General features: G+C 42.8%; 1 protein-coding gene across 7 annotated transcripts in view; it reads left to right on the top strand.

The window, feature by feature from the left end:
- CCSER2 (coiled-coil serine rich protein 2) overlaps positions 1–26,825 on the top strand; it is a 190,993-nt gene that overhangs the window by 36,715 nt on the left and 127,453 nt on the right. For 6 of the 7 annotated variants that reach the window (XR_004961989.1, XM_036281524.1, XM_036281519.1 and 3 more), the window contains exons 2-3: positions 5,870–7,322; positions 8,449–8,645. Coding sequence is in view for 6 of the 7 variants with exons in the window: in XM_036281524.1 (XP_036137417.1) it covers positions 5,909–7,322; positions 8,449–8,645 (1,611 nt within the window). In the remaining variant the exon portion in view is untranslated. Of the gene's footprint in view, positions 1–4,112; positions 4,133–5,869; positions 7,323–8,448; positions 8,646–26,825 lie in introns of those variants that run through there. The other variant, XM_036281520.1, reaches the window with a different exon arrangement.

Below are 26,825 nucleotides of genomic sequence, written 5' to 3'. Positions count from 1 at the left end.
ATTTTCTATGCTATTTTACTTTTTCTCTTTACTATTCCTCCCCCCCTCTCTCCCCTGCCCTCCCCCTCCCCCTCACAGTCCCTTTAGTATTTCTTGTAGTGCTGGTTTGGTGGTAATGTACTTCTTTAGTGTTCTTTTGGCTGGGAAGATCTTTATTTTGCCTTCAATTTTAAATGACAGTTTTGCTGGGTAGAGCAGTCTTGGTTGCAGGTTCTTGCTTTTTTGTTACTTTGAATACTTCATGCTAATCCCTTCTGGTTTGATGTGTTGCTGTTGAGAGATCAGCTGACACTGTGGGAGCTCCCTTGTAGGTAACTGACTTTCTCTCATGTTGCCTTTTCAAGTGTGTTGAATCTTGGACATTTTTTTTTATCCTCACCTGAGGACATTTTCCATCTTTTGTTCAGATAGAGTGGGAGGGAGAGAGAGGAAGGGAGAGAGAGAGAGAAACATCGACGTGAAAGGGACACATCGAGTGGCTGCCACCCGCACGACCAACCAGGGCCGGGGACAAACTGCAACCGAGGTACGTGCCCTTAGCGGAAATCGAACCCGGGACTCTCTGGACCGCAGGCTGACGCTCCAACCGCTGAGCCAAACCAGCCAGGGCGAATCTTGGACATTTTAATTATGATGTGTCTTAGTGTGGATCTCTCTGTGTTTATCTTGTTTTGAGACTCTCTGTGCTTTCTGAACTTGTGTGATAGTTTTCTTTACCAGGCTAGGCAACCTTTCTTTCATTATCTTTTCAAATATAACGATATCTTTTCACTTTCTTCTCCTTCTAGTACTCCTATGATGCAGGTATTGTTACGTTTTATGTTGTCCCAAAGTTCCCTTAAACTATCCTCCTGGTTTTTAATTATTTTGTCTTTTTTTTTTTTTTTCTGTTCTGATTGTGTGATTTTTTTTTTTTTCTATTTGTCTTCAAATTCACTGATTTGATCCTCTGCTTCACTCGGTCGACTGGGGAGTCCTTCCAGTGTATTCTGTATTTCAGTTATGGCATTTTTCATTTATACCTGATTATTTTTCATGGTTTTCATATCCTTTTTTATGGTGGTGGTTTTCTCACAAGTTCCATGATCATCCTTATAACCGTTACTTTGACTTCTCTGATAAATTGCTTGACTTGATATCATTTAGCTCTTTTTCTGGAGTTTCTTCCTGGTCTTTCATTTGGGGTTTGTTTCTTTGTCTCTCCATTTTGGCTGTCTCTTTGTGTTTGTTTCTATGTTGTAGAAAGAATGGCTATGACTTCCAGTCTTCATGGGGTGACCTTCTGTGGTAGGTTCCTGTGTCTCCCAGGAGTGCAATCTCCTTGATCTCCTGAGCTGGGAGCTCTAGGAATGTCTCTTGTGTGGGTGTTTGGACCCTCCTGTTGTAATTGTGTCTTGATTGCAGATGGCCCTTTTGTGGTTGGGATTGACCCTCATGCTAGTTTTGACTACGAGGCTCAGCCCAACCCATGGTGTGCAGACTGCTGTTCAGGTCTCTCAAGGTGTCTTGATGGGCTCAGTGGTGCAGTCTTTAACCCTTTAGATTGGGTGTCCATAGAGGTAAACCTTTATCATCATGTATGAGATGCTGTACAGAGGCTCCTCCCCAAAGTGGGTTGTTCTCAGTAGTGTCTGGGACCTACTGGGACCTACCTTTGAATTTGTTGTTGTTTGTCTAGTTGGTTGCAGTTCTGGTGTGATCTGAGGCTCATCACTGGTTGTGATGGTCCTGAGTCCTTTCTGATCCTTCTGGGTGGGCTTCAGGTGCAGGTCGCTGTGCGACATTGTGTGTAACTCACTGGACTGCCTCTGTGTAGTTACCACTCTGTTTACATTTTGTGTCTGCATCTGCTAGACCTGTGTGTTCATGGGAGGGACCAATCTGTATAAATGGGTCAGCCTCTTTTAGCTTAAAGCTGGCGGCAAGTGTGTGGTCAGTCTGAGGCTCCAGAGGTCCTCCTCCACCTGTCAGCTACTCCATCTCCCCCCTGAGGTTGCCTGGTCTTTGTCCAGTGTCTTCTGAACAGAGTTTTCAGGGTGGACCCAAGCTAGCCTAGCTCAGGCTAGTGCCCCACCCCCATGCTTAGAGATTATGCAGTCAGGCACCCAGTGAGGGGAAATTAGTCTTTGCTTCAAAGCCAAGCTCCTCAGTCTTTACCATAGACTCCAACTCTAGTTCCCCCTGAGGTGTCCTGCTGCAGGTTCAGGTTGGGTACAGCTTGCAGTCTTCTTTGCAGGAGCAGTTCCAGCTGCCCTGGGCTTAGGGGATTGGTCAAGAGTCCCTGGATGAGAATATTGCAGGCCCAGCCTGCAGGAGGGGCCTGAGCACTTCCTTCTGGTCGCAGACCATAGCTTCTGAGGGTCTCACTGTTGGGATGCCCTGTCTGCACAGCTCTCCCTTCCCCCACAGAACCGTGCCCACAGGAGAGTCTGGGGCTTCACAGAGCTGAACTGGTTTCCTTTGGGGATGGTGTTCAGAGCCTGCAGAACAGGGAGACAGGTTCTAATTCTCCTTCCTGAGGTTGCCTGGCCAAACTCCGGGAGTCTGGGTCAGCCCCCACAGTGCAGTCACCAAGCTCAGCACTCGCTTGTCTGTCTCCCCAATAGAAGCCTTCCCAGGGTACAGTCCAAAATCCGAGCTCTGGGTGGAACGGGTGCCCTCACGGCACAGTAGGCGGGACTAGAAAATCAGCCCAGTGCAGGACTGGATCTCTCCACGCAGCTGGGCTCAGCAAATCGTGGCTGAAATTTTGTTAGTGCTCTCAACTCTCCTCATTATGGGGGACGGGGAGCAGGGGGCAGATCCTCGACCTGCCTTGCTCCTTTGTGTCGCTAATTCTGCAGGACTGAGCAGTCTGGAGGCTCCACAGGTTGGAGAAGAGGTTTCAACCCCACACCTGAGGTGGGAGAATCCTTTCCTCAAGCCAAACAGTTCAGGCACTAACCGGGCTCCCACAGTGCCTCTGATGGACCCGGACTGCAGCCGACTCCAGCAGTCAGAGCGCTGGGCGGACTTCTCGGGCTGGGCTGCTGACATAGGAGCACCCCTTCACTGGGAAGTGGGGCCTGTTTCCTAGGCAGACAGGATTCCCCTGGTTCCCTCTGCACGGTGCTTGGTGGACTCTTCTTGCAGGGTCTGCTGCTCTGGGTGCGGGATCCCTTCGTGGGGTGGAGACCCTACACTCTCAAGGGGTGGGGGCCTGGCAGGTGCATGCAGCCTCCTGTCACTCTGCACCCTCTTCAGTCCTCGGCTTTTATGTGATCTCACGTGTGCTCTTAGGTTGTTCCCGTCACAGAGAACTCACTAGGGATTTCCTTACTTGCCTTCTCATGTTTCCTTTCAGATCGGACTCTTCCTTGCTTTTCATGCTGTGGTCATTGTTTGTTCCTCCTCCTCTTTTATCCCTCGAGTGCCGTTCCTTTTCATCTTGCTAGGTGAAGGCTTAGATCGCTAGGTCAAGACTTCGTGTTTGCCCTGAGGAACCATGGGTGGACTCCCAGCCTTTCTCACCTGAGCTGGACTTCATTTCCTCCTCTCGCCACCCCTCAGCAGATCCTGTGAGCGCCTGCCGTTCTGTCTGCTGTCTCTCGAGCGGGAGGTGCGGTGCTGTGGGGGAGGCCCTCCTTCCCGTGTCGTTGGCGGCGTCGTGTCCTGAGTGGCCTCACTCCATCCCACGGAGGCTGTCCTGCACTCCCAGGACCTCAGACCCTCCCTCAGCGCAGAATGGTGCCTCGGAAGCAAACAGGTTCAGTGGTCACTCTGCCTCCACTGAGGGTTCAGAGCTTCTGTGCTGGAGATTTCTCCTGGACTGTTCTGGGGCCAAATCGGATATTTCTGTCCAGACTGGAGGATATTCATGAACACCGTCAAGTTTACTAACCTGTTTCTCTCATCGCTGCTCCCAGGCGGTGCAGTCAGGCCCGGGTGGGAGCCAGGCTCTATCGGACAGAATCTTTCTGGCCGCTACGTTTTTTTTATCCTCACCTGAGGATATTTTTTCCATTTATCTTCAGATAGAGCGGGAGGGAGAGAGGGAGGAAGAGAGAGAGAGAAACAGTGATGTGAGAGAGACACATTGAGTGGTTGTCACCCACACGACCCAAACCCGGGCTGGGGACAAACTGCAACTGAGGTGCGTGCCCTCAGTAGGAACTGAACCCGGGTCTCTCTGGTCTGCCGGCTGATACTCTAACCGCTGAGCCAAACTGGCCAGGGCAAACCACTACATTTTTTTAAATTAATTTTTTGCCATCACCGTTGATTCCTCTATACCCTCTTCCACCCCCCACCCCCCCGCAGTCACCACACTGTTGTCCATGTCCACGATGTGTGTCTGTCTCTTTGCTTTTCTTTTTCTCAATCCCTCCACCCCTCAGCCCCCCTCCGCCTGCTGATAGCTGTAGAGGCTCTTAGTTTAAACAGTTTCTTGTTTGACTACAGCTGGGCCGGGGGGGGGGGGGGTTGTTTGTTTGTGTTTTTAATTCTCACCCAAGGATGTTTCCATTGATTTGAGAGAGAGACAGAGAAACATCAACGTGAATGAGCGATCGGTTGCTTCCGGACTGGGGAGCAAACCCCAAACCTGGGTATGTGCCCTGACTGGGAATTGAGCCGTGACCCTTCAGTGCACAGGACGACGCCTCAGCCAACTGAGCCACACTGGCCAGGGCAGCTGGTGGTTCTGGCTAAAACAGTCATACACATACATGCACACATATACTCACATACATGTATATGTGTATACTTTTCCCTTTTATTAGTTATTGGGGACAGGAAGTTTGATTCTGCTTTAGCCCACCATCTTTACTTGAATCAGGTCTGATTTCCTAAGTATTATTTTTGACATAATTAATAACACATATGTACTCTAGAAACTCTCTAATTCTAAAGATCATGGATGACTTGGAATTGATTTTTTAATGAAAAAAATAGAACTAACAAATTAAAGATAATATCATAAGATGTAAGTTAAGCACATCAGTGACCCTAATGCATGCATATTTCTTGTATTTACATTTTGCTCTTGTGTGTGCTTTTATCAAATTTTTATAAATTTCCATGAATGTATACTTAGTGGTCATATTTCTTTTAATGATAGGATAAACATTTTAATATTTCTATCTTTTTAAGCTCATCATATGACGTGTCACAATTTATTAAACAGTTACTCAAACAGAGGACACTAATTATTTCAAGTTTTATGTTCTTGAACATTTTGTGTTTGTTTTGTGTTACCTTTAAAATAAATTGGAAAGGTTCAGATTAATGGACTAATCAACTATATTAAATCATTATATTTCTTACCCTGGCACTAACCATGGTATCTGTTTATATTACTGGATAAAAATTCCTTTGAGATTATTTCTTAAAATGACAGCTGATATCTCAGCCCTTAATGCTATCAGACATTTGGTACTATTGTATTTTTTACCTGTATCCGTCCCAAGACTTCGGTAATGGAAGTTTAAAAATGTGTTCTATTTTATATAAAAAAAAAGCACATGTTTATATTTTTAAAAAAGATAATATTACCCAAAGTGAAAGAAGTAATTTGGGTTAAAATTAAAAGATACGCTATAGAAGTGTTTTGTGTTTTTTTTAAATAGTCTTTGATAGTCTAATTTTATTATTTTTGGATTTTGCTATCATCATCCATGGCCCAGGTTTATAAAAGTGTTTATTTTCTTCTAACAATGTTATTAATTTAATTATTGCATTCAGTACTTATTAAGAGTTTTGTAAGAATCATGAGTAGCTTTGGGGCTTTGCTGCATTTAATTATATAATAATATACATTCATATTGTGTAGTAATCTATGTAGTTATCCTTATTTAGGAATGTTTAATCTTTTTTTTTTTTGTCTCCTCAGATTCTGTCAAATTTTAAGAACAAATGTACCTTATAGCTCATGGAAGAAAAAACACAAATCAAGACATATTTGGGATCCAAGTTGCCAAAGTATGGAACGAAGTCTGTAAGAAGTACACTGCAGCCAGTGCCAAATGGGACACCTGTTAATTTATTGGGAACTTCCAGAAGTAGCAACATCAAAAGTTACATCAGAAATAATGGCTCTGATTGTCCATCATCCCGTTCATTTAATTGGAGAACAACTAAGTACCAGCTTAGTGCACAGAGTGCTGCAGAAGCCCGTGATGCTCAGACTTCACATGATAACCTAACTGCTCTTGGAGAACATGCACCTGCTCAAGGAATGTTTGCCAACAGTGGGGTGCAGGGAGGTTTGAAAAGCGTTTCTCTGTTCACATCAACCTTAGCAAAGCCGTCCACTATGTTTGTATCATCAACAGAGGAGTTAAAACAAAAGTCTCTGTCTGGACCGTCTAATTTGGGTAAATTCACCAAAGGCACGTTGTTAGGAAGGACTTCGTATTCTTCAGTCAGTGCTCCCAAGTCCCAGTTGAATGGGTTTTATGTAAACCGATCGGCTGGTAGCATACAGAGGCCTAGAGCAAACTCCTGTGCTACCAGAAGCAGTTCTGGAGAAAGCTTAGCACAGTCCCTAGACAATATCAAATCTCTTACTTGTGAAAAGATGGTAAGGTCTCAGAGTTTTTCACATTCCATTCAGAATTCATTCTTCCCACCTTCATCTATAACCAGGTCACATTCCTTCAATAGAGCTGCAGATCTTATTAAGCCTTATCAAAACCAACAACTACCTGTCCGAGTGCCTCTGAGGTCAGGTATGCTAGCAAGGAGTCCCCAGCAGTCAGAGGCACTCAATGGGAATGAGCATTTAGGGTATGGCTTTAATCGGCCTTATGCTGCTGGTGGGAAGAAGTTGGCTCTACCCAGTGGCCCAGGTGTGACCTCTGCTTTGGGTTATAGGATGGTTCATCCTTCTCTACTGAAATCTAGCCGATCTCCGTTTTCTGGGACTGTCACGGTCGATAGTAATGAAAATTCACCTGCTGGCACATGTGTAGGGGAAGACACTGCACTTTTGGCTAAGGACAGAGCTGCAGACAAGGACCAAGAACTAGTTGAAAACGATAGTTATAGAACAGAAAATGGCCAGGCAACGAAGCATGATGCAAAGATCAGATACCTGAGTGATGATGTGGATGACATTTCCTTGTCTTCTTTGTCATCTTCTGATAAGAATGATTTAAGTGAAGACTTTAGTGATGATTTTATAGATATAGAAGACTCCAACAGAACTAAAATAACTCCAGAGGAAATTTCTCTCAAAGAAGAAAAGCATGAAAATGTACCACCAAAGGATATATTTGACTCCCCCAAGGAAAATGAAAAATCCTTCAGTAAAACTGATGAATGGATAGATATAAGTGTCTCTGGTAAATATTAATATTCTTATGTTTGCTTTCTCCTAGATAGTAGAACTGAATTTACATTTAAGGTTATCTTCTGATTAAATCCATGATACTATCAATTTCATGGAGGGATGGATCTAGATAAGATAGGAGTGGGGCATCATTCCTCTTCCCTGTGATTTTGGCTCCCTGTCCCATTTGTCACTTATCTGGGACATCAGTAAAGTGGTCCATCTCCTAAGGTGTCTCACCTTTTTCTTTTTGACTGTTACACACAGACTTATTCCTTCTTCAAAGTTCTCACTTCCTCCAGCAGGTGGCATACCATTTTAAATCATCGCTTTTCTTGGGGTGATAGATCATCGCTATTTATTAAGAGTAAAGATATGCCAAAGGATAAATGAGCAATTATGTCTAATCTCATGAATTTTCTTATCCTCGGAAATTTTAATTTTTTTAAAGGGAGACTTAGATTTCTTGTTATAGCAAGTTTCATAGTTAATACTTTCAGAGAACCTTTATTTTTTTAATTGAAGAAAATGAGATAGCACTTGTTAAACATTTTCTTATTTTTGGTTATGTTAGCAGTAAATGCCAGAGAAAATTTATCCATGTGCCTGTATAGCCTGAAAAAAGAACAAACGGAAGGGTTTGGGTAGAGACATGTGGCCTGGTCAAGGCCTTAGGCCCCACCTGGAGATGTCTATACCCTTTCACTGTCCGAGAATATTCTGGGTAGGAGTGAACAGCTCTTGCTCATAAGGAGGCACCTGCAGAGTTACATGATACACTTAGAGGAAGGAGTTTCCTGGCCAGTGCTTAAATGTAAATATCTTAGGAAGTATTAAAGGGGTATTAGGCTTTACTTACATTTCTAGAAATGTTGGAGAAGTGAAAAAATGGCTCAGTGAATTTTCTTTATAACTATCAGGATACATTTCAGAAGGTTATTTTCAAAATTCTACCTCTAGATTTATTTGTTGTTTTGAAGTTAGAAAATGCTACAGTTATTAATGCTTTTTTCTAACTTTCTTGCTATATGTCAACTTTTTATTTTATAATTATAAAAATATGTTATTATTTTGAAACCTGAGAAATATATATTTTTGTGAATTAATAAGTTTTTTCTCTTTTAAAAAATTAATTGAAGACAGGAGTGAATGTATAAAACCTACTTCTGGAAATACCTTGATTTCACCAGACACAGACTACAGAGCTGGCTCTTCCTTCGAGCTCTCTCCGTCCGACAGCTCTGACGGGACATACATGTGGGACGAAGAGGGCCTGGGGCCCATTGGGAGTGTCCCCCCAGTGGGGAGCTACGAGTCCTCCGAAATGAACAGCATGGTATGTGTGGGTTTCTGTGCACTTTTGAAATGGTTTATCTTACTGAAGTGAGACTTGTGATGTTGACTGGATTATTTTAGGTTAATGAATTAGCTCTCCTAATTTGAGAATGGAAATTTATGTGTGTTAAGGGCCTATAAAACATCTCATCATACAGAGTAAAGCACATATTTGTGTCACATGACACGTGAGTTACGTATACTCTCGTACACATTTGTAATGCATACATATATACACAGAGACATCAGCTAGGCTGATGGTTCTCAGAGTGGGGGAAGGAGACATTTTGGTTCTCACGCTGAGGGGTGCTACTGCAAATGGAGGGTAGACAGCAGGGATGGTGCTTAATGTCCTGTAAGGCACAGGACAGCACCCACTGCAAAGAAGTCTCCAGACCCAGATGTCAATAGTGCTACTGTTGAGAAACCCTGGTCAACTCTCAGGGCTTAACATGATAAAAAGTTGTTTCTTACTCTTACAAAGGCTATTGTAGGTGTGAACAACTCTGTAGGGCAGCTGTCTTAAGTGTCCCAAGCTGTGCTGACTTTGGGGCTTCCTTACCATGTCGTTTTGAGGCCCTGTCTGGTCACTGGTGGAGGAAGAGTGCCTGTGGGTCCCAGACACGCAGTTACTGGCTTTGGCCTGCAGATGGCACAGGGACCTTCCACACAGGCCTGTGGAGCCAAAGGAAGGTTAAGTTGTAGCTGTTTTCCTGTGAGCCTGGAGGGCAAGGCAACCAGATGTGGGTGTACTAGGAGACCTCCATGCGTTTCTACATAGTATTTTAAACATTGCAAGTGATGTGTACGATATGCTTATGTGAGTGAAGTGTGGTTGGTGTGTTTAAAGTGACTCGTTGTACTTACTCAGCATATAATACATGGCTTTCCAGTCGGCGTGTGGGGAAGTGGTAGGCTTTGTGCATATATTAAACTCCACATGGATTTCAGGCAATGTAATTTTTTTATATTCATATAAACCTGTAACTTGGAAAAAATAGTCATCATTACCAAAGGCATGTTAAGTTGCACAAACATAGAGAAGACAGATTTAATTCAGAGACTATCTCTATCCTATTAGATAAAGAAAGTTAAGAAAAATATTACAGTTTAGGGCTTTATGTGCCTTCTTATTACTAGGACTTTTGAAAGCGAGTACGATTGAAGTGGGAATGAACGTTGTGTCCAGCAGATGGCAGCAGTAAACCACTTAGTACCTGACATTGCTTGGCAGGTTCACCATCTTCAGTTCCTCATGCTTTTTGTCTTAAGGTCTCTTGTCCAGATATCAGTATATTTTACCAGTTTTATTTATATATTTTCTAACCTTTTATTATCACACTTTTTGATACATAGAAAATAGGTTATTATTTTTTGAAAATATAGGCTGTCTTTTTCTTTCAACCTGTGAATTTAGTCTGTTTATGTTTTGCATTTATTGATGTACTTGGACTTCATTCTGCCATCTTATTATTATTATTTTATCCTCACCCGAGGATATTTTTCCATTTATCTTTAGACAGAGTAGGAGGAAGGGAGAGAGAGAAACACGGGGGGAGAGAGAGAAACATCGATTCGAGAGAGACACATTGACTGGTTGCCTCTTGTGTATGATCCTGACCAGGGCTGGGGACGAACCGCAACCGAGGTGTGTGCCCTTGGCCCAGTTCACCGCTGAACCAAACCGGCCAGGGCCATCTTACTATTTTTAACTTGTTTCACTTTCTCTGTTTCTTCTTTCTCCTTTTTTTCTAAAATATTTTAAAAGAGTATCTTTAACTTCTAAGTATTCTCATTTTTCTTGGACTCTATTGCTTTTCACCAAAGGTCTTTCCTGACCCCTGTGTCTGTCACCTTTTTGTCTATCCATTCTCTTCTCCCACACCCACCCTTCCGCCACCACCACCAGGGCTCAGTGGTTCCCGCCGCAGTGCCCCTTCCGCCACCACCACCAGGGCTCAGTGGTTCCCTGCCGCAGTGCCCCTTCCAACCAGGTGGGGCCCAGGAGCTTTCAGCAGCGGGAGCCGGCTGTGTCCCCGCCCACATCTTATTTCCACCCGGGGTGTGCACAGCAGGGTGCTCTCCTGGGGGAGTGCCTTGTGCTGCAGCTGCTTGTCCTGTCCAGGACCCCAGTCAACACTCGAGACTGATTTCTTTGCATAGCACTTGTCTAGAATCTAGGCTATTTTTGTTTGTTTGTTTAAATGCAGTGTTTTGTTGAGATATAATTTACATATAGTAAAATGCACAGATCTTTTTCAGACAGCACAGGGAATTTTGAAAATTTCTGTATGCTTGCTTAACAATCATGAACATGTTTCCTGTGCTTCTCTCAACCCCCACGAGAGGTGCAACCATTGTTCTGATTTCTGTCACTACAAATTAGTTTTGCCTATTCTTCAATTTCATATAAGTATAATTATAAACATGTCTATTTCATATCTGGCTTCTTTGAATCAATATTATGTGTGTGTCATTTGTAGTTTGTTAAATAACATTCTTTTGTGTGAATGTACTACAACTTAGTATTTTGTCCTACTATTCTGGGCATTTAGGTTGTTTGGACTACTGCTACTGCTTTTAGGATGTTGCTACTTGTTTTTTGGTGAACATTTATGCATTTCTCTTGGTAGAATATGTAGGAGGGGAAACACTGGATTATAGACTATATATAGCATCTAAATACACACACACACACACACACACACACACATTTACATGGTGTCAGATTTCCAAAATGGTTTTACCAGTTTACACTTACCGGTAGTAAATGAGCATTCCAGAAACTCTACTTTCTAGTCAACACTTGGTGTCGTCGGTTGCGTTTTTGCTATTCTGGTGGGGATGTAGTGCCGTATTGCACTGGGATTTTTGTCTTGTGTTCTGTGGTGCCTGCTCATTGAACACCTTCACATGTGTGTATTTGCCAGTATGGTAGCTTCTTTTGTGAAGTGCCTTCTATTGGGCTGTATTTTTGTTTTCACTGGTTTGTAAAAATCTCTCATATATTTTGGATATAAATCTCTTATATGTAGGTATTCCTCAGAGCTAGGTTCCCGACCACCCAAGAGTGAGTTTGCTGGTAGAGAGTCTCGCCTTCAGTCTGTAAAACATACAATGTCTGTGAAGCACAGTCAAGTTAGATGTGCCTCAGTGTGTGTCACACACATACACATATGTGCATGTATGTCAGGGTTGCTTTTTAAATTGTAGGAGCTAACAGTTTTAATATAGTCCAATATAGCACTTTTTTCTTTATCGTGAGCACATTTTTTTAACTCTGAAATTTTTGTTTTTCTAAAGTCATGATGATACGTTCTAGTGTTTCCTTCTAAAAGATCTGTTTTTAATCTTTCACATGTAGAGCTACAAAGCCATCTGGACATCATTCCTGTGCATGGTGTGAGGGAGAGGTCAAGATTAAATTTTTTCTCTTGAAAAACTCATATTCCCCCCTGTCAACTGCAGGGTTATTTTTGTATAAATATTTATATATTTCTTGACTCTCTTATTTCATTGGTCTCTCTGCTTATCCTTACGTCAGCACCGCACTGTTTTAGGTACTGTAGCTTAGAGTAAGTATTGGCGCCGGGTAGTGTGAGCATTCCATCCTTGTTCTCTTCCAAGCTTCGCTCAACTTGCCTTATTCAGTCTATTTAAGTATTAGAATGAACTTGTCGGTTTCTGCAAAAAGCCCTGCAGGGATTTGGATTTGGATTGCATTGATGTTGTTGACCAGTTTGGGCAGAATGGACGCTTGCTGTAGTGAGTCTTTCAGCCCACAGTGTGTCAGCTCAGTACTTGTTCTATTTATTGGGGATTTTAGAAATATTTTCTGGTAATGTTTTGTACTTTTCTGTAAAATTTTACACATATTTGCTTTATTTTAGGTATTTGAGTTTGTTGTTATAAATTATACTTTTAAATTTTATTTTTTACATTTTTGCTGTATATGCAAATATATTTGATTTTGGTATTTTGACATGTTTTTCCAGTGACCTTGGTAAATTCATTTATAATTTGCCTGTGAATGTTATTGGAGTTTCTGTGTGTAATGTACAATCATGCCATTTCTATATATAGTGTACAGTCACACTCCTTGTGTGTGTGCTGTGTGGCCACACTACTTCTGTATGTACTGTTCAATCACACCACTTCTATATGTACTGTTCAATCACACCATTTCCGTGTGTACTGTACGGCCGTACCATCTGCAGAGTCTCCATTTCCCCACCCTCCCCTCTACTGCACTGGTCAGGACCCTGACATAATGTTTGATTAAAATGATGATAGAATTCAGGAGAGTTTTAATAGTTCACCATTAACTCTCTATACTGTTTGTCTGAGTGTGTGTGTGTGTGTGTGTGGGGGGGTCAATATACATTTTTCGTCAGATTAAGGAAGTTTCCTTTTATTTCATTTGCTGAATTTAAGTTGTGAGGGAATGTTTATTGTTACCAAATGCTTTCTCTACATCCTTTGAAACGATCATATTATTATTATTTTTTTCTGTTATTTTGTTAGTGTGGTAGATTACATTTTTTGATTTTCAAATGTTAAACCACTTTTTCATTCCTACAGAGAATTCTCTTGGTTGTGATGTACAGTAAACCCTTGATTTTGTGGACCTAGATTTAACGGATTTCGGATTTAACAGACAAAATTTCTGATCTGTGTGTCATATGTAAAAATTAACATCTTGTTAATTTTAAAATGCTTTTAGCCAAGATTTGCTTAAAATTAAATTTAAAGGTTTTTTTTGTTTGTTTGTTATTCACTGTTTATAACAAATTTTAGCGAATAGGCCATATGTTGGAAAACACATGATAGTAATTTCACCTACATAAATAAATAATACATATTTACACTATAGTCTCTGTATATAAATCCAAGAGTCACTTCTTGTGAACAGTGTTTGGTGAATCGAATGGTCAGCATGTGGTCACACCACGTCCCGCGCGGGCACTGGCTCTGCGGCCATGTCGTGTGTCTGTGCAGCAGCTGAGGCAGGTGCTGCCCTGCCCCGCCCCACCTGTGTGCATTTGTTTATTCACGGTGCCTGGTGAGCGCATGCATTTACAGTAATGCATATAGAAAACTTTTCTGTGAAGTTAAACTTTTCACGCACACTTAATTTTAATTACAAAAACATGTCTACATAAGTAAAAACAGGTGAAGTAACTAATTTGTCAATTTTTTAACATACAAGTTTAGAAAACCTACTTTATTATAAAATGGACTTTGGGCTTTAATGGATACCCCCAAGTTAGGGCTTTAATGGATACCCAAATTAGTTCGTTATACTGAGGTTTTACTGTATTATCCTTTTACGCGTCATTAGAATTGATTTCCTACTAATTTATTTACTATTTTTTTTTATAGAAATTCATAATTTAAAAAAATTAAAATTGAATTGTCTTTTATTTTTTTAGTCCTCACTTAAGGATGTGTTTCTTTGATTTTTTTGTGGGGGGTGAGGGAGGAGGAGAGAAAGAGAGAGAACATTGATGGGTTGCCCCCGGACACGCCCCAACTAGGGATCGAACTTGCAGTCTAGGTGTGTGCCCTGACCAGGATTAGAACCCACAGCCTTTTGGTGTATGGGACGATGCTCCAGCCAACTAAACCACCTGACCAGGGAGGTTTTTTTGCATTTATGTACATGAGCAAGAACGCTCTATAATTTTTCACTTTTAGTGTTCTTGTCACGTTTGAGAGCATCAGGATTATGCTAGCTTCGTGGAGAAGGTGGGAAGTGTTTTCCTGTTCTTTGACCTTTGCAAGCGTTTATGTGCAGTTGATATTACTTCTTCCTTAAATGTTTAAAAGAATCCATCAGTGAAGCATTTTGGATCTGGAGTTTACTCTGTGTGGTTTTTAATAACAGACTTGATTTTTAAAATAGATATTGGCCCATTAAGATATATATGTATATTTCTTTTTGTGTTTGTTTTTGAGAATTTGACCACTTTATCTAATTTGTCATTTGTTGGTGAAAGTTGTTCAGGATTGTCTCATCTTGTTAACATTTTTGTGGTCTTGTAGTAATGTCCACATTTTTATTGCTGATAATTGTTGGTCCTCTTTTTCTTTAATTTAAATAACCAGAATTGGGCTTTGCTGATTTTTGTCTCTTGTTTACTAGTTTTTTGTTTTAGTTATTTTGGCTCATATCTTTATTTTCTTCTTTCTACTTTCTTTTAGTATAATTTTGCTTTTCCAATTTTTTGACATGGAAATTGGAGCGTTGATTTTCCAGCCGTTTCCCCCTAATATATACAATGATGTCTCATAAAGAGGATTTATTATATAGTAAATAGTGCATTCAGTAGCACCCTAATAATATATGTAAAACTAGGCTTCTTCTATGTGCTTTGCTTTAAATCAGTGAATTCTAAGGTATGTTATGGTTGTAGTATAGTTGGATGTCAGGTAGCGTGATTCCACCAACTCTGTTCTTCGTTCTCAAGATCACTGTGGCTATTCAGGGTCTTTTGTGGTTCCATATACATTTTTGTAATATTTGTTCTAGTTCTGTGAAATACTCCATTGGTATTTCCATTGGATAGGAATTGCATTGAATCTGTAGATTGCTTTGGGTAATGTGGACATTTTAATGATGTTAATTCTTCGTATCCATGAATATAGTATATGCTTCCATTTATTTGTATCTTCTTCAGTTTCTTTAGTGTCTTAAATTTTGTGAGTACAGGTGTTTTACATCTTTGGTTAAATTTATTCCTAGGTTTGTTTCTGTTTTTTGAAGAACTTGTGAATGTTTTTTAGTTTCCCTTTCTAAAGTTTATTATTGCTGTATAAAAATGCAGCTGATGTCTGGATATTGTTTGTATCCTGCTACTTTACTGAATTCATTGATCAGTTTTAGTAGTTTTCTGGTGGAAGTTTTAGGGTTCTTAATATATAATATGATGCCATCTGTAAATAATGACAGTGTTATGTAATTTTTTTCCATTTTGGGGCCTTTTATTTCTTATTGTCTGATTGCTGTGGCCTCGACGTCCAGCACCCTGTGATGGAAGAGTGGTGAAAGGGACACGCCTGTCTTGTTTCCGATCTTCAGGGAAATGCGTGTCTGCACTCCTCCTTTTAGTGCTACAGCCACACCTGCGCGGGCCCTGGGCTGGGCCTCTGCGGTAGGTGCACTCCGAGTGTCCTGGCTCCGAGCAGACCTCCTGTCCCCCCAGAGCTGAGCCTTGCAGGATGGGCCAGCTGGGCGTCCTGCTCCTTCCCCGCTGCAGGGCTTGAGGGACAGGGCAGGCAGCCCTCCTCTCGCGGTGGTGCTGGCACTTGGGAGGGGAGAGAGCCAGCTGCTCACCTGCTGTCTTGGCAGCACATTGCCAGAGACCTTGACGGAGGCTCCGAGGAGCTGTGCCAGATCCCCGTTCTGAGCTGCACCCCCGCTTGTGGGCTGCTCTGCAGGCAGTGCCAGCAGATTTGAGAACCACATTCAGGCAGCCCTTTGGGGTGGCTCTGGGTCACAGGCGTGGTGCAAGTGTATGCCTCCCCCTAATTCTGCAGTTGCCGGCTGCCTGAGACCCTGACAAGGGAGACTTCTTTTGGGGGTGGCACCTGTGTAACCTGTGGGAGGGGCAAAGACTGGCCCTTGTTCCAAAGCCACTCAGTTAGTGCAGTGATCATCTAAGAGTCTGTGTATAGTTTCTTCAGAAAAATAGCATCTGAGGTCCCTGTTGAGTGCACTCCCGAGTCCTTTCTGCTGGACTCAAGCTTGGCAGGTGGTGCCACCAGTACCTGGAGGACAAGGTCAGTGCACTTTGTCCAGCTGGTGCTGTGAGAGCAGAAGTGCTGGGCCCGGGAGATGGCCCCCGAGGGCATGTGGGGCGTTCTGGAGCTCCAGAGCTCTGCAGCCACACCTGCTCTCCATGGTCTGTACGCCCGAGTCTCTTCCCTCCACCAGTGCCCGGCCGAGTGCCCAGGAGCAGGCCCTGTGTGCTGCCCATGAGGGGTCACCTGGGACTCCAGCAGACTCCCTGCCCCTTGCAGTGGACAGAGTCCCCACCTCTCTTGGCTGCCAGGTGCTGTGCAGGCTCTTCTCCCGGCCCTGGTGCTCTGGTTTGCGGGTCCCGGTGTGGGGTCCAGACCCCACTTTCCACCAGGGGGACTTTTGCAGTCCAAGTATTTCTTTGGCTTCTCAACTGCTACCCCAGGGCGCTGTGTCTCCTCCTTTCTTACCAGTCTCTGTGTAGCGTCTTTTTTTCAATCCTCGGATATAATACTCCTGTTCAGGTGTCCTTCTCTTGTTTATTCAGGTTGATTGCTCCAAATTTTGGCTGTTTTTCTTTTTACCTACTCCACAGCCATCTTGGAATCTCCAAAAAGAGTTTAAAAAATTTTTGTGCATTTGTTTAATCACTGTCTCCTTTTCTTTGGTGTGTTAACAGGGGCCAGCGAATCCCTGCTTGCAGGCTGTCCTCCCCTTTTTTAAAATTTTAATCCTCTCCCGAGGGTATTTTTTTCACTTATCTTCTGGTAGAGTGGGAGGGAGGAAGAGGAAAAGAGAGGGAGGGAGAGAGAAACATCCTTGTGAGAGGGACACATTGACTGGCTGCCTCCGGCAGGACCCTCACCAGGGCTGGGGATGAACCACAACTGAGGTATGTGCCCTTGACTGGAATCGAACCCTCAACTTAGTGGTCCGCGGGTGGACGCTGTAACTGCTGAGCCACACCGGCAGGGCTGCCCTCCTTCTGTAAGTAAAGTTTTGCAGGAATACAGCCCTGCCCTCCAATTCACAGGCAGCTGGCTGCCCTCAGGCGCCGCGGGGGACTGCGTGGTTGCCGTGGAGACTACATTGTCCACTAAAATAGTTTGACCTGTAAGAAGTTCGCCGACCCCTCCATTAGAACACTGCACATAATTTTAAAAGATTCAGAAATTAGTTTTCTAAACCAGATACACGTCTCTGTAAACTGTTTGGCATCCAGTTTTCTCTCTGCTGTCATCCCTGGCTTTTCCGCTGCGCCGCTCGAAGGCGCCATCAGCCCACGAGCACGTCTGAGCAGCTGCTGTCACGTGCTGGGCACCACGGATACAGTGACCAAGACAGCTGCAGGTTCTCTCTTAGAGCTGCTTGTATTCTTTTATTTGCATTTTTTTTCAAATTATATATATATTTTTAAATTACAGCTGACATTCAATATTATTTTATAGTAGTTTCAGGTATCCAGCATAGTGGTTATACACGTAGGTAATTTATGAAGTGATCCCCTCCCTGATAAGTCTGGTACCCACCTGACACCGTACACAGTTAGCACAGTACTGCTGGCTGTGTTCTCTGCTGCACCTTGTCTCCCGTCACTGTTCCCTAACTGCCAGTCGACTGCTTGATCCCCTCACCTCTACCAGCCCACATCCTCTTCCCATCCCGCAACCATCAGTTCTTTCTGTGTATCTATGAGTTTGTTTCTGTTTTGTTTGTTCATTTATTTTGTTTTTTTGTTTTTCATTGTGCATATAAGTGAAACCATAGGTATTTGTCTTTCTTTATCTGACTTACTTCATTTAGCATGATACCCTCTATGTCCATCCATATTGTAACAAATGGTAAGATTTCTCTTTTTTAAGGCTGAGTAATGGTTCATTGTATATATGTACCATGTACGTCGTCTTTATCCACTTGTCTGTTGGTGGATACTTGGGTTGCTTCCATAGTTTGGCTACTGTAAATAACTCTGCAGCTCGGCTGGTGTGGCTCAGTGGTTGAGTGTCGACCCTGCACCAAGAGGTTGCTGGTTCGATTCCCGGTCAGGGCACATGCCCAGGTTGTGGGGCCAATCCTCGGGGGGGGGGGGGTGGCATACAGGAGGCAGCCAGTCCAGTGTTCTCTCCCATCAATATTTCTATTTTTTTATCCCTCTCCCTTCCTCTCTCTCTAAATATTAATAAAGAAGAAATAACTCTGCAATGAACATAGGGATGTATAAATCTTTTCAAATTACCGTTTTGGATTTCTTTGGATACATATAAGAAGTGGAATTGCTGGGTCATAGGTAGTTCTATTTTCAATTTTTTTGAGGAACTCTCTGTACTGTTTTCCACGGTGGCTGCACTAATCTGCAGCCCCACCAGCAGTGCACTAGGGTTCCCTTTTCTCCACCTCCTACCAGCACCTGTTGTTTATGCGTTTATTGATGACAGCCATTGTTACAGGTGTGAGGTGATAGCTCATTGTGGTTTTAATTTGCATTTTCTGAAACTAAAAGAAAACCTAGGCAGTAAATTCTCTGACATTGCTCTTAGTAATATTTTTTGTAATATATCATCTACTTGGGCAGGGAAACAAGGAAAAATAAACAAATGGGACTACATCGAACAAGGTTTTGCACAGCAAAGGAAGCTATCAGCAAAACGAAAAGACAGCCTACTTAATGGAAGAAGATATTTGCCAATGATACAGCTGATAAGGAGTTATTAAAAATTTATAAAGAACTCATGTAACTTAATACTAAAAGAACACAAAATCCAATTAAAACTTGGCAGAGGACCTGTATAGACTTTTCTCCAAAGAGGACATACAGATGGTCGGTACACACAGGAAAGGTGCTCACTTTCACTAGGCACTAGTGGTGCTAATACTCTGGTTAGGCAGATGTAGTTGGACTCTTCAGCTGACTCATTAGCTACTTATCTTCCTTTGATAAGTGGGGAAAGTGCTGCACCGAAGAGTAACAGTAAGAAAGTGTATCACTGAAAGATCTGGTCCGGTGTGGGTGTGAGGTATGGCTTTTTCAGGAAGTGATATTTAGGCGAAGTCAGCCTAGGGTTGGAGTAGGTGAAAAAGGGTTCTGCAACTGGAAGAATCTTGTGTGTGTTAGTAAATGTGTGTGGAAAGGCCTTAGGACCGTGGAGGGCCGAGGAGTCCTGAGGCCAGGGCAGCCTGGGCGCTGGCCTGGGAGGGGGCGGGGGCGGGGGTGCTGGGGAAGAGCTTCAGGGAGCTCGGAGGGTTTGGGTCTTTATCCAGAAAACTGAAGGGAAGCTGTTGGAGCATTTTAAGCTGGAAAGGGCCATAGTTTGAGTTACATTTGAAAATGCTCTGTGTGAAGGTTGAATTAGAGGGGCCTGGAGCGGAGGCTGGAAGCTTCTGTCCAGTGAGGGACGGCAGGGGCTTGGTCCAGGCAGAGTGCAGCTCGGAGGGGTGGGCAGTGGTAAAAGCGAGCCAAGGGCACGGCTGACAAAACTTATTTACTGCCTGTGGGGGAGAGAAGTGTCACTTCCTCAATTGTAGAAGTGAGGACCAGTATTGTGTTTCCATTGTTTTGCCCAAGCATCCTGCGTTGCCAGTGTGAGGTGTCATTTTCCCATTCTTTGTCGTGTGAAATCTAGACTCCTTTTGACTGACTCTCCATGGCCTGTTCTCACTTCATACCTGTCTCTCGAGTTACTTCTAATCTCCAGTTCCTACTGCGTGTCTGGAATACAGTTGATGTTTCATTATCTCTTCATCACTCTTATGTTTCTGGCACTAAGGGGGGATGTGATACATACATACTTGTTGAAATGGGTGTCACTTCATTCAAAATAAATGGAAACACTTAAAGTAAAGGTTCTATTTAATAGTGTTCATTTTTTTCCCAAACACATTGTGACATAGGCCATTTACAAAGGACGGGTCTGGGATTCCGCATGTCATAATAGCAGGTACAGTGACTGAATGTGATGCTAGCATAGACATGATGGTGCGGGACAGCTCAGGGACAGTGGAGACCATTGGAACGTAGGTAAAGTAACTCTCATATTGATACTGACACTTCCAAAAAGCTGTGCTCTGACACAGAATGTAGAACTGAAAGGCAGAGAAGGGACTTGATTCAATTTAATTATATTACAGATAAGGGACAGAATGAGATCAGGAAACCAAATTTTTCTTGTCATTTTTTTTTTTCCCCAAATGAATGAATCTGCCATGTATTTCATTATTAGTATAGCTTCTTTTTGCCCAATTAATAAAACTTTTATGTTTCAAAAAAAGTTTAAATTTATCAAATGTAGTTGTGACCCTTTAAGCATCATAATTTTCTTCACTCTATATTGTTTCTTATAGATTAAGTCTGTTATCATGTGAAGTTCAATTCAGTAATTTCTGAGCTTCTGCATACTGGGCACACTGTCACGTGGCAAAGACACTGATGTGGATAAGGCCATCTTTGTCCTTAACGAACTCAAAGTCTAGCATGTGTATATATAATAGCACAGTTGTACAAGTGATATCATGCATTCCATGATAAGTGTGCATGTGGTCCTGAAATAATGCAGAAAGGAGGTTTAATTGTGTGTGTGTGTGTGTGTGTGTGTGTGTGTGCGTGCGTGCAAGCAAGCGCTCACAGAAGGTTTCGAAGAGGAAGTGACAGGAGATGAGTTTCAAAGAATGAAAAGAAAGTTGACCAGTTGGCCATGGGAAAGAGCAGGCGAGCACCTTAGGCACAAGGAACAGCATGTGTGGTGCATGGAGGTGCCAAAGTCACGATGTGCTGGAGGGATATCAGCGCTGCCGAGGGTGTGAGGGGAGAGAGCTGCAGACAAAGCTCGGGCAGCCAGCCCTTAGGAAGGAAGGAAGTCTTGCCTCTCCAGCTGAAATGACAAACATTTGCTTTGGTTAATTCTTATCCCTGTGGTTGTGTTACTCACTTGTAATCCTATTAGGTTCATTTGTTACTGTTTATATTTCATTTTGAGGTTTCTCCCCTCCACTGCCATGATTAATTTAAATGATTGGTTTACTTTATAGAGGTCTGCCTTGTTTTGCTGAACGCTGTGCACTACATTTTGTCAATATTCAGTGTTTATTCAGTTACTCTTCTAACAATGGATGTTAAGTTTATTTCAAATATTGTACAATTGTAAACAGCGGCAACTATCCTAGTGCATATTTATTTTTGTAATTTAATTAAAGTGTTGTCACCCTACCCTATGCCCATACCAACTCCGTTCAGTTGCTCAGGAACTTCTGCCTGTGAAAATGCTGCTCAGTGCTGCAGCTGGGGGGTTGCTCTGACGCTGTGTTTCCTAGCCTTCCAGTCGCCTTCCGCTCTTGTCCGTGATTGACTGCGAATCTAAATGCTATAGTTAATAAATCTATGAGGTTACTATAATATATTAAAATTTTTATCTTATAGTATTTTTATTACTACCACCTCTCCCAAAACATACATTGCCATTAAGATTTGAACTTCTGCAGTGTAATGCAACAACAAAAAAAAATGCTTTTAAAAAAATACTTCTGAAACTCCATTTGATGTAATATTATGCAGTACATCTGATGATCAGCTAAAATGGGTGCTCACCACTACATTGTAACGTGACTGGCTTCAGTCTACAAAATTGAATCTACAAAAGGAAACTCAGGCCGGTGAGGAAATTGGGGCCATTAAATACATTCACTTTTCTATCGTCCAGCAAGGGGACAGCACCAAATCACTGATGTCCTTGGCGTTTCGATTTATTACACATTGTTATGATTTTTAAAAATCAGCATTTGTTAGCCCTAGGGTGTGGGATGCTGAGCCAGAAGACCACAAAAGAAATTGAGATAGAGGTTCACTACTTACAGGTCCTGGGAAAGTACCCCGCACCGTGAGGGGCCACAGTGGAAGGTGGAGGCAGGTGCAGGCAAAGAGCGATGAGGCCTGGGCACATGCGTTTAGGACGGTGCTCCGTGGGTTCAGGGCCAGGCCCGATGGGTCAGCTTAAACCAGGAACATGGTTTTGGGCAGCTTCTTGGGGTTTCTCTGAAGGTCTCAGGGGGAGGTGCTGGGAGCAGGGAGCTTTCATGGACTTGTGCCCTCAGCTGCCGGCAGGACAAGACGGCTGCCCAGGCAGCAATGCCGAGGTGTAGCTAGCTGGCCCTTGGCAAACATGCGTGTTCATTGAAATCTGCCACCCACCAGTGTAACCAGTGTAGCTGAAATTATTCCTCTGAAACCTATAAAGGCTAAAGTGCATTTTGAAGAAATTTAAGTCAAGTCAAGCAGAACCCACCTGGGCTTGTGCCGAGGTGCACAGCGTCCGGGACTGTCCCCGGGAGCCGTGCACCCACCCTTCTTCCTGACTCTTGACTGCTGATGTGCGTCTGCTGCCAGTTTCCGTGGCAGTCCACAGGGAAGTACCACAGGAAGGAGGGACAAGTGTGCTGAACTGTAAAAAGTATGGGCAATAGGAGTAGGATTGGATTTAAAACAGAAATAAGTCTAATTATAGAGTTTAAAGAAACGGAATATATTAGTTTTTTCTTGCTGTTGTAACAAATTACCATAAACCTAGTGCCTTATAACAATGCACATGTATTATCTTATGTCTCAGGGCTAAACTTGGAGTCAGCAGGGCCACGTTTCTCAGCGGAAGGGCTGGGGGAACCCGTTTCTCACCATCACAAATTCTCGCAGGGGCCCTTGAGTCATTCCCCCGCCCTTGATCTTCAGAGCAAGCACCACTGGTCTCCGTGACCGTTCTTCCATCACCACCCCCCACCTCCCTCTTCTCCTCTAAAGAGGGATTACATTGACCCATCCTGCAATCCAGGGTGATATTCCTAATTTTAGCTCAGCTGACTGCAACCATAATTCCATCTATAACCTTAATTTCTCCCTTGCCATGTAACCTGACATTCACAGGTGTCAGGGTGTCAACCAATTAAAATGCCAACAGGAACCCTCAGTTGGGGTGCAGTGAAGAAATAAGCTTGGTTCAGTGTCAGCAGTGTGATACAGTATGGAACAGCTCAGTGGTGCTGGGGGCTACTGTGAAAACAGCGGCATTGGGTCCGGACCCCAGTTCTGCAGCCTGTCCCCGATGGTCCGCTCCTCCCTGGAGACTTCGCTGTCTCAGCTGCAGCTCAGCTCGGGCTTCTGTGGAAAGTGCGCTCTCCCACGGGAGCGGCAGAAGGGACACTCCTGGTCCTCGTTGGTCAGAGCAGACCCCTGGTCAGAGCTGCACAGCTCCCATTGGGTGGGGAAAGCCCGAGTCCCACGGCTGAAGTACGCTTCCAGGAACCCTCACAGGGCGGGTCTGGGGGCCCAGACAGCAGGCAGCTCATCAGAGGCCCCTGTGCAGAAATGGCTGCTGAGCTCTGTGTCTGTGTCTGTGTTTTTGAGCCCAGCTAGTCACCAGGAGTCCTTGGTCCTCAGAGTTCACACGGGATTATTCTCTGGAAAAATTTCATTTCTCTGAAATTCCTATTTTTATCGCAGATTGAAAAAATTTTTGATTGATTTTAGAGAGAAATGGAGAGAGGGAAAAACACATCGATTTGTTCCACTTTATTTATGCATTCATTAATTGATTCCTGTATGTTGCCCGACCAGGGATGGAACTGTAATCTTGGTGTGTCAGGAGGATGTTCTAACCAATTGTGAGCTACCTGGCCAGGGCCTGCCATAGAATTTTTTTTTTGATGTTTTTTTTTACTTCACTTTATTATTTATTTTTAGTTTTTATTTTTATTTCTTTCATTTTTTTCATTTTATTTTTATTTTTATTTATTTATTTATTTTTGTTACAGATATTTCACCTTTTTTACCCCATTGGCACCCCCTCCCCACCCCATCCCCACCCCGTTCCCCGCTTAGTTGTCCATGTCCACTGGTCATGCATACATGCATATAAGTTCTGTGGTTTATCTCTTCCCACCTCCCCACCCCCTCTTCTGAGGGATGTCAGTCTGTGCCCTACTTCCATGTTTCTGGGTCTACTGTATTCCTCAGACTGTTATGTTCGTTATATGCCGTGTATAAGTAAGATCATGTGGTATTTGTCTTTTTCTGCTTGGCTTATTTCACTTAGGATAATACTTTCCAGGTCCCTCCATGTCGTCTCAAAGGATAAGAGATCTTCCTTTCTTACAGCTGCATAGTACTCCACTGTGTACATGTACCACAGCTTTTTTATCCATTCGTCTACTGATGGACACTTGGGCTGTTTCCAGATCTTAGCTATTGTAAATAGTGCTACTATGAAATGGGGGTACATATATTCTTCCTGATTGGTGTTTCAGGCTTCTTAGGGTATATTCCTAGTAGTGGGATCACTGGGTCAAATGGAAGTTCAATTTTTAATTTTTTGAGGTAACACCATATTGTTTTCCATAGTGGCTGCATCAGTCTGCATTCCCACCAGCAGTGTACTAGAGTCCCCTTTTCTCCACACCCTCACCAACACTTGTTGTTTGATGATTTATTGATGGCGGTCGTTCTGACAGCTGTGAGGTGGTACCTCATTGTTGTTTTAATTTGCATCTCTCTGATGATTAGTGATGTTGAGCATTTCTTCATATGTCTCTTGGTCATTTGTATGTCCTGTTTGGAGAGGTGTCTGTTCAGCTCCTCTGCCCATTTTTTAATTGGGTTCTTTGTCTTCCTTTTGCTGAATTGTATGAGCACTCTATATATATTGGAAATTAACCCCTTATCTGATACATCATTGGCAATGATGTTCTCCCATACAGTGGGTTGCCTTTCCATTTTGATGATTGTTTCTTTTGCTGTGCAGAAGCTTTTGAGTTTGATGTAGTCCCATGTGTTCATTTTTTCCTTTGTTTCTGTTGCCTTAGGTGATGTATCAGTGAAAATTCTGCTGCGTATGATGTCCGAAATTTTGTTGCCTGCATTTTCTTCTAGAATTTTTATGGATTCATGGGTCACATTTAAGTCTTTTATCCATTTTGAGTTTATTTATTTATTTATTTTTGAATACTTTTTTTTTTTTTTTTTATCCTCACCCGAGGACATTTTTCTATTTTTTTGTTCAGATAGAGCGGGAGGGAGAGAGAGGAAAAGAGAGAGAGAGAAACATCGATGTGAAGGGACACATCGAGTGGCTGCCACCTGCACGACCAACCAGGGCCGGGGACAAACTGCAACCGAGGTACGTGCCCTTAGCGGGAACCGAACCCGGGTCTCTCTGTACCGCAGGCCGACGCTCTAACTGCTGAGCCAAACCGGCCAGGGCGAGTTTATTTTTGTGTATGGTGTAAGTTGATGGTCTAGTTTCATTTTTTTGCATGTAGCTGTCCAATTTACCCAACACCATTTATTAAAGAGGCTGTCCTTACTCCACTGCATGCTCTTGCCACCACTGTCAAATATTAATTGAGCGTATTGCCTTGGGTCCATTTCTGGGTTTTCAGTTCTGTTCCACTGGTCTACATGCCTGTTCTTGTGCCAGTACCAGGCTGTTTTGGTTACAGTCGCTTTGTAGTATAACCTGATATCTGGTATTGTGATCCCACCTACGTTGTCCTTCTTTTTCAGAATTGCTGTGGCTATTCGGGGTCTTTTTTGGTTCCATATGAACTTTTGAAGTATTTGTTCTAGTTCTATGAAATATGTCGTTGGTATTTTGATGGGGATTGCATTGAATCTATAGATTGCTTTCGGTAGTATGGACATTTTAATGATGTTAATTCTTCCAATCCATGAACAGGGTATGTGCTTCCACTTTTTTATACGTTCCTCTATTTCTTTTTTCAATGACCTGTAGTTTTCTACAAATAGGTCCTTTACTTCTTTGTTAAGTTTATTCCTAGGTATCTTAATTTTTTTGGCGCGATGGTAAATGGGATTGTTTTTTCAGTTTCTCTTTCTGTGAATTCATCATTGGTGTACAAGAATGCCGTCGACTTTTTGACATTAATTTTGTATCCTGCTACTTTGCCAAATTCATTTATTAAGTCTAGTAGATTTTTGATGGAGTCTTTAGGGTTTTCTATGTATAATATCATGTCATCTGCAAATAATGACAGTTTCACTTCCTCCTTTCCAATTTATATCCCTTTTATTTTTTCTTCATGTCTCATTTCTGTGGATAAGACTTCCAGTACAATGTTAAATAAGAGTGGCGAAAGTGGACATCCCTGTCTTGTTCCTGTTCTTAATGGAAATGTTTTTAGTTTCTGTCCATTGAGTATGATGTTGGCTGTAGGTCTTTCATATATGGCCTTTATTATGTCAAGATATGATCCATCTATTCCCATATTGCTGAGCGTTTTTATCAGAAATGGATGCTGGATTTTGTCGAACGCTTTTTCATCATCTATTGATATTATCATGTGGTTTTTATTCTTCATATTATTTATGTAGTGTATCACATTTATTGATTTGCGAATATTGTACCAGCCTTGCATCCCTGGAATGAATCCCACTTGGTCATGGTG

This window comes from Molossus molossus, unplaced genomic scaffold (assembly GCF_014108415.1).
Source record: "Molossus molossus isolate mMolMol1 unplaced genomic scaffold, mMolMol1.p scaffold_m16_p_37, whole genome shotgun sequence".
NCBI lineage: Eukaryota > Metazoa > Chordata > Mammalia > Chiroptera > Molossidae > Molossus > Molossus molossus.
This window is presented reverse-complemented; position numbering and strand designations above follow the sequence as displayed.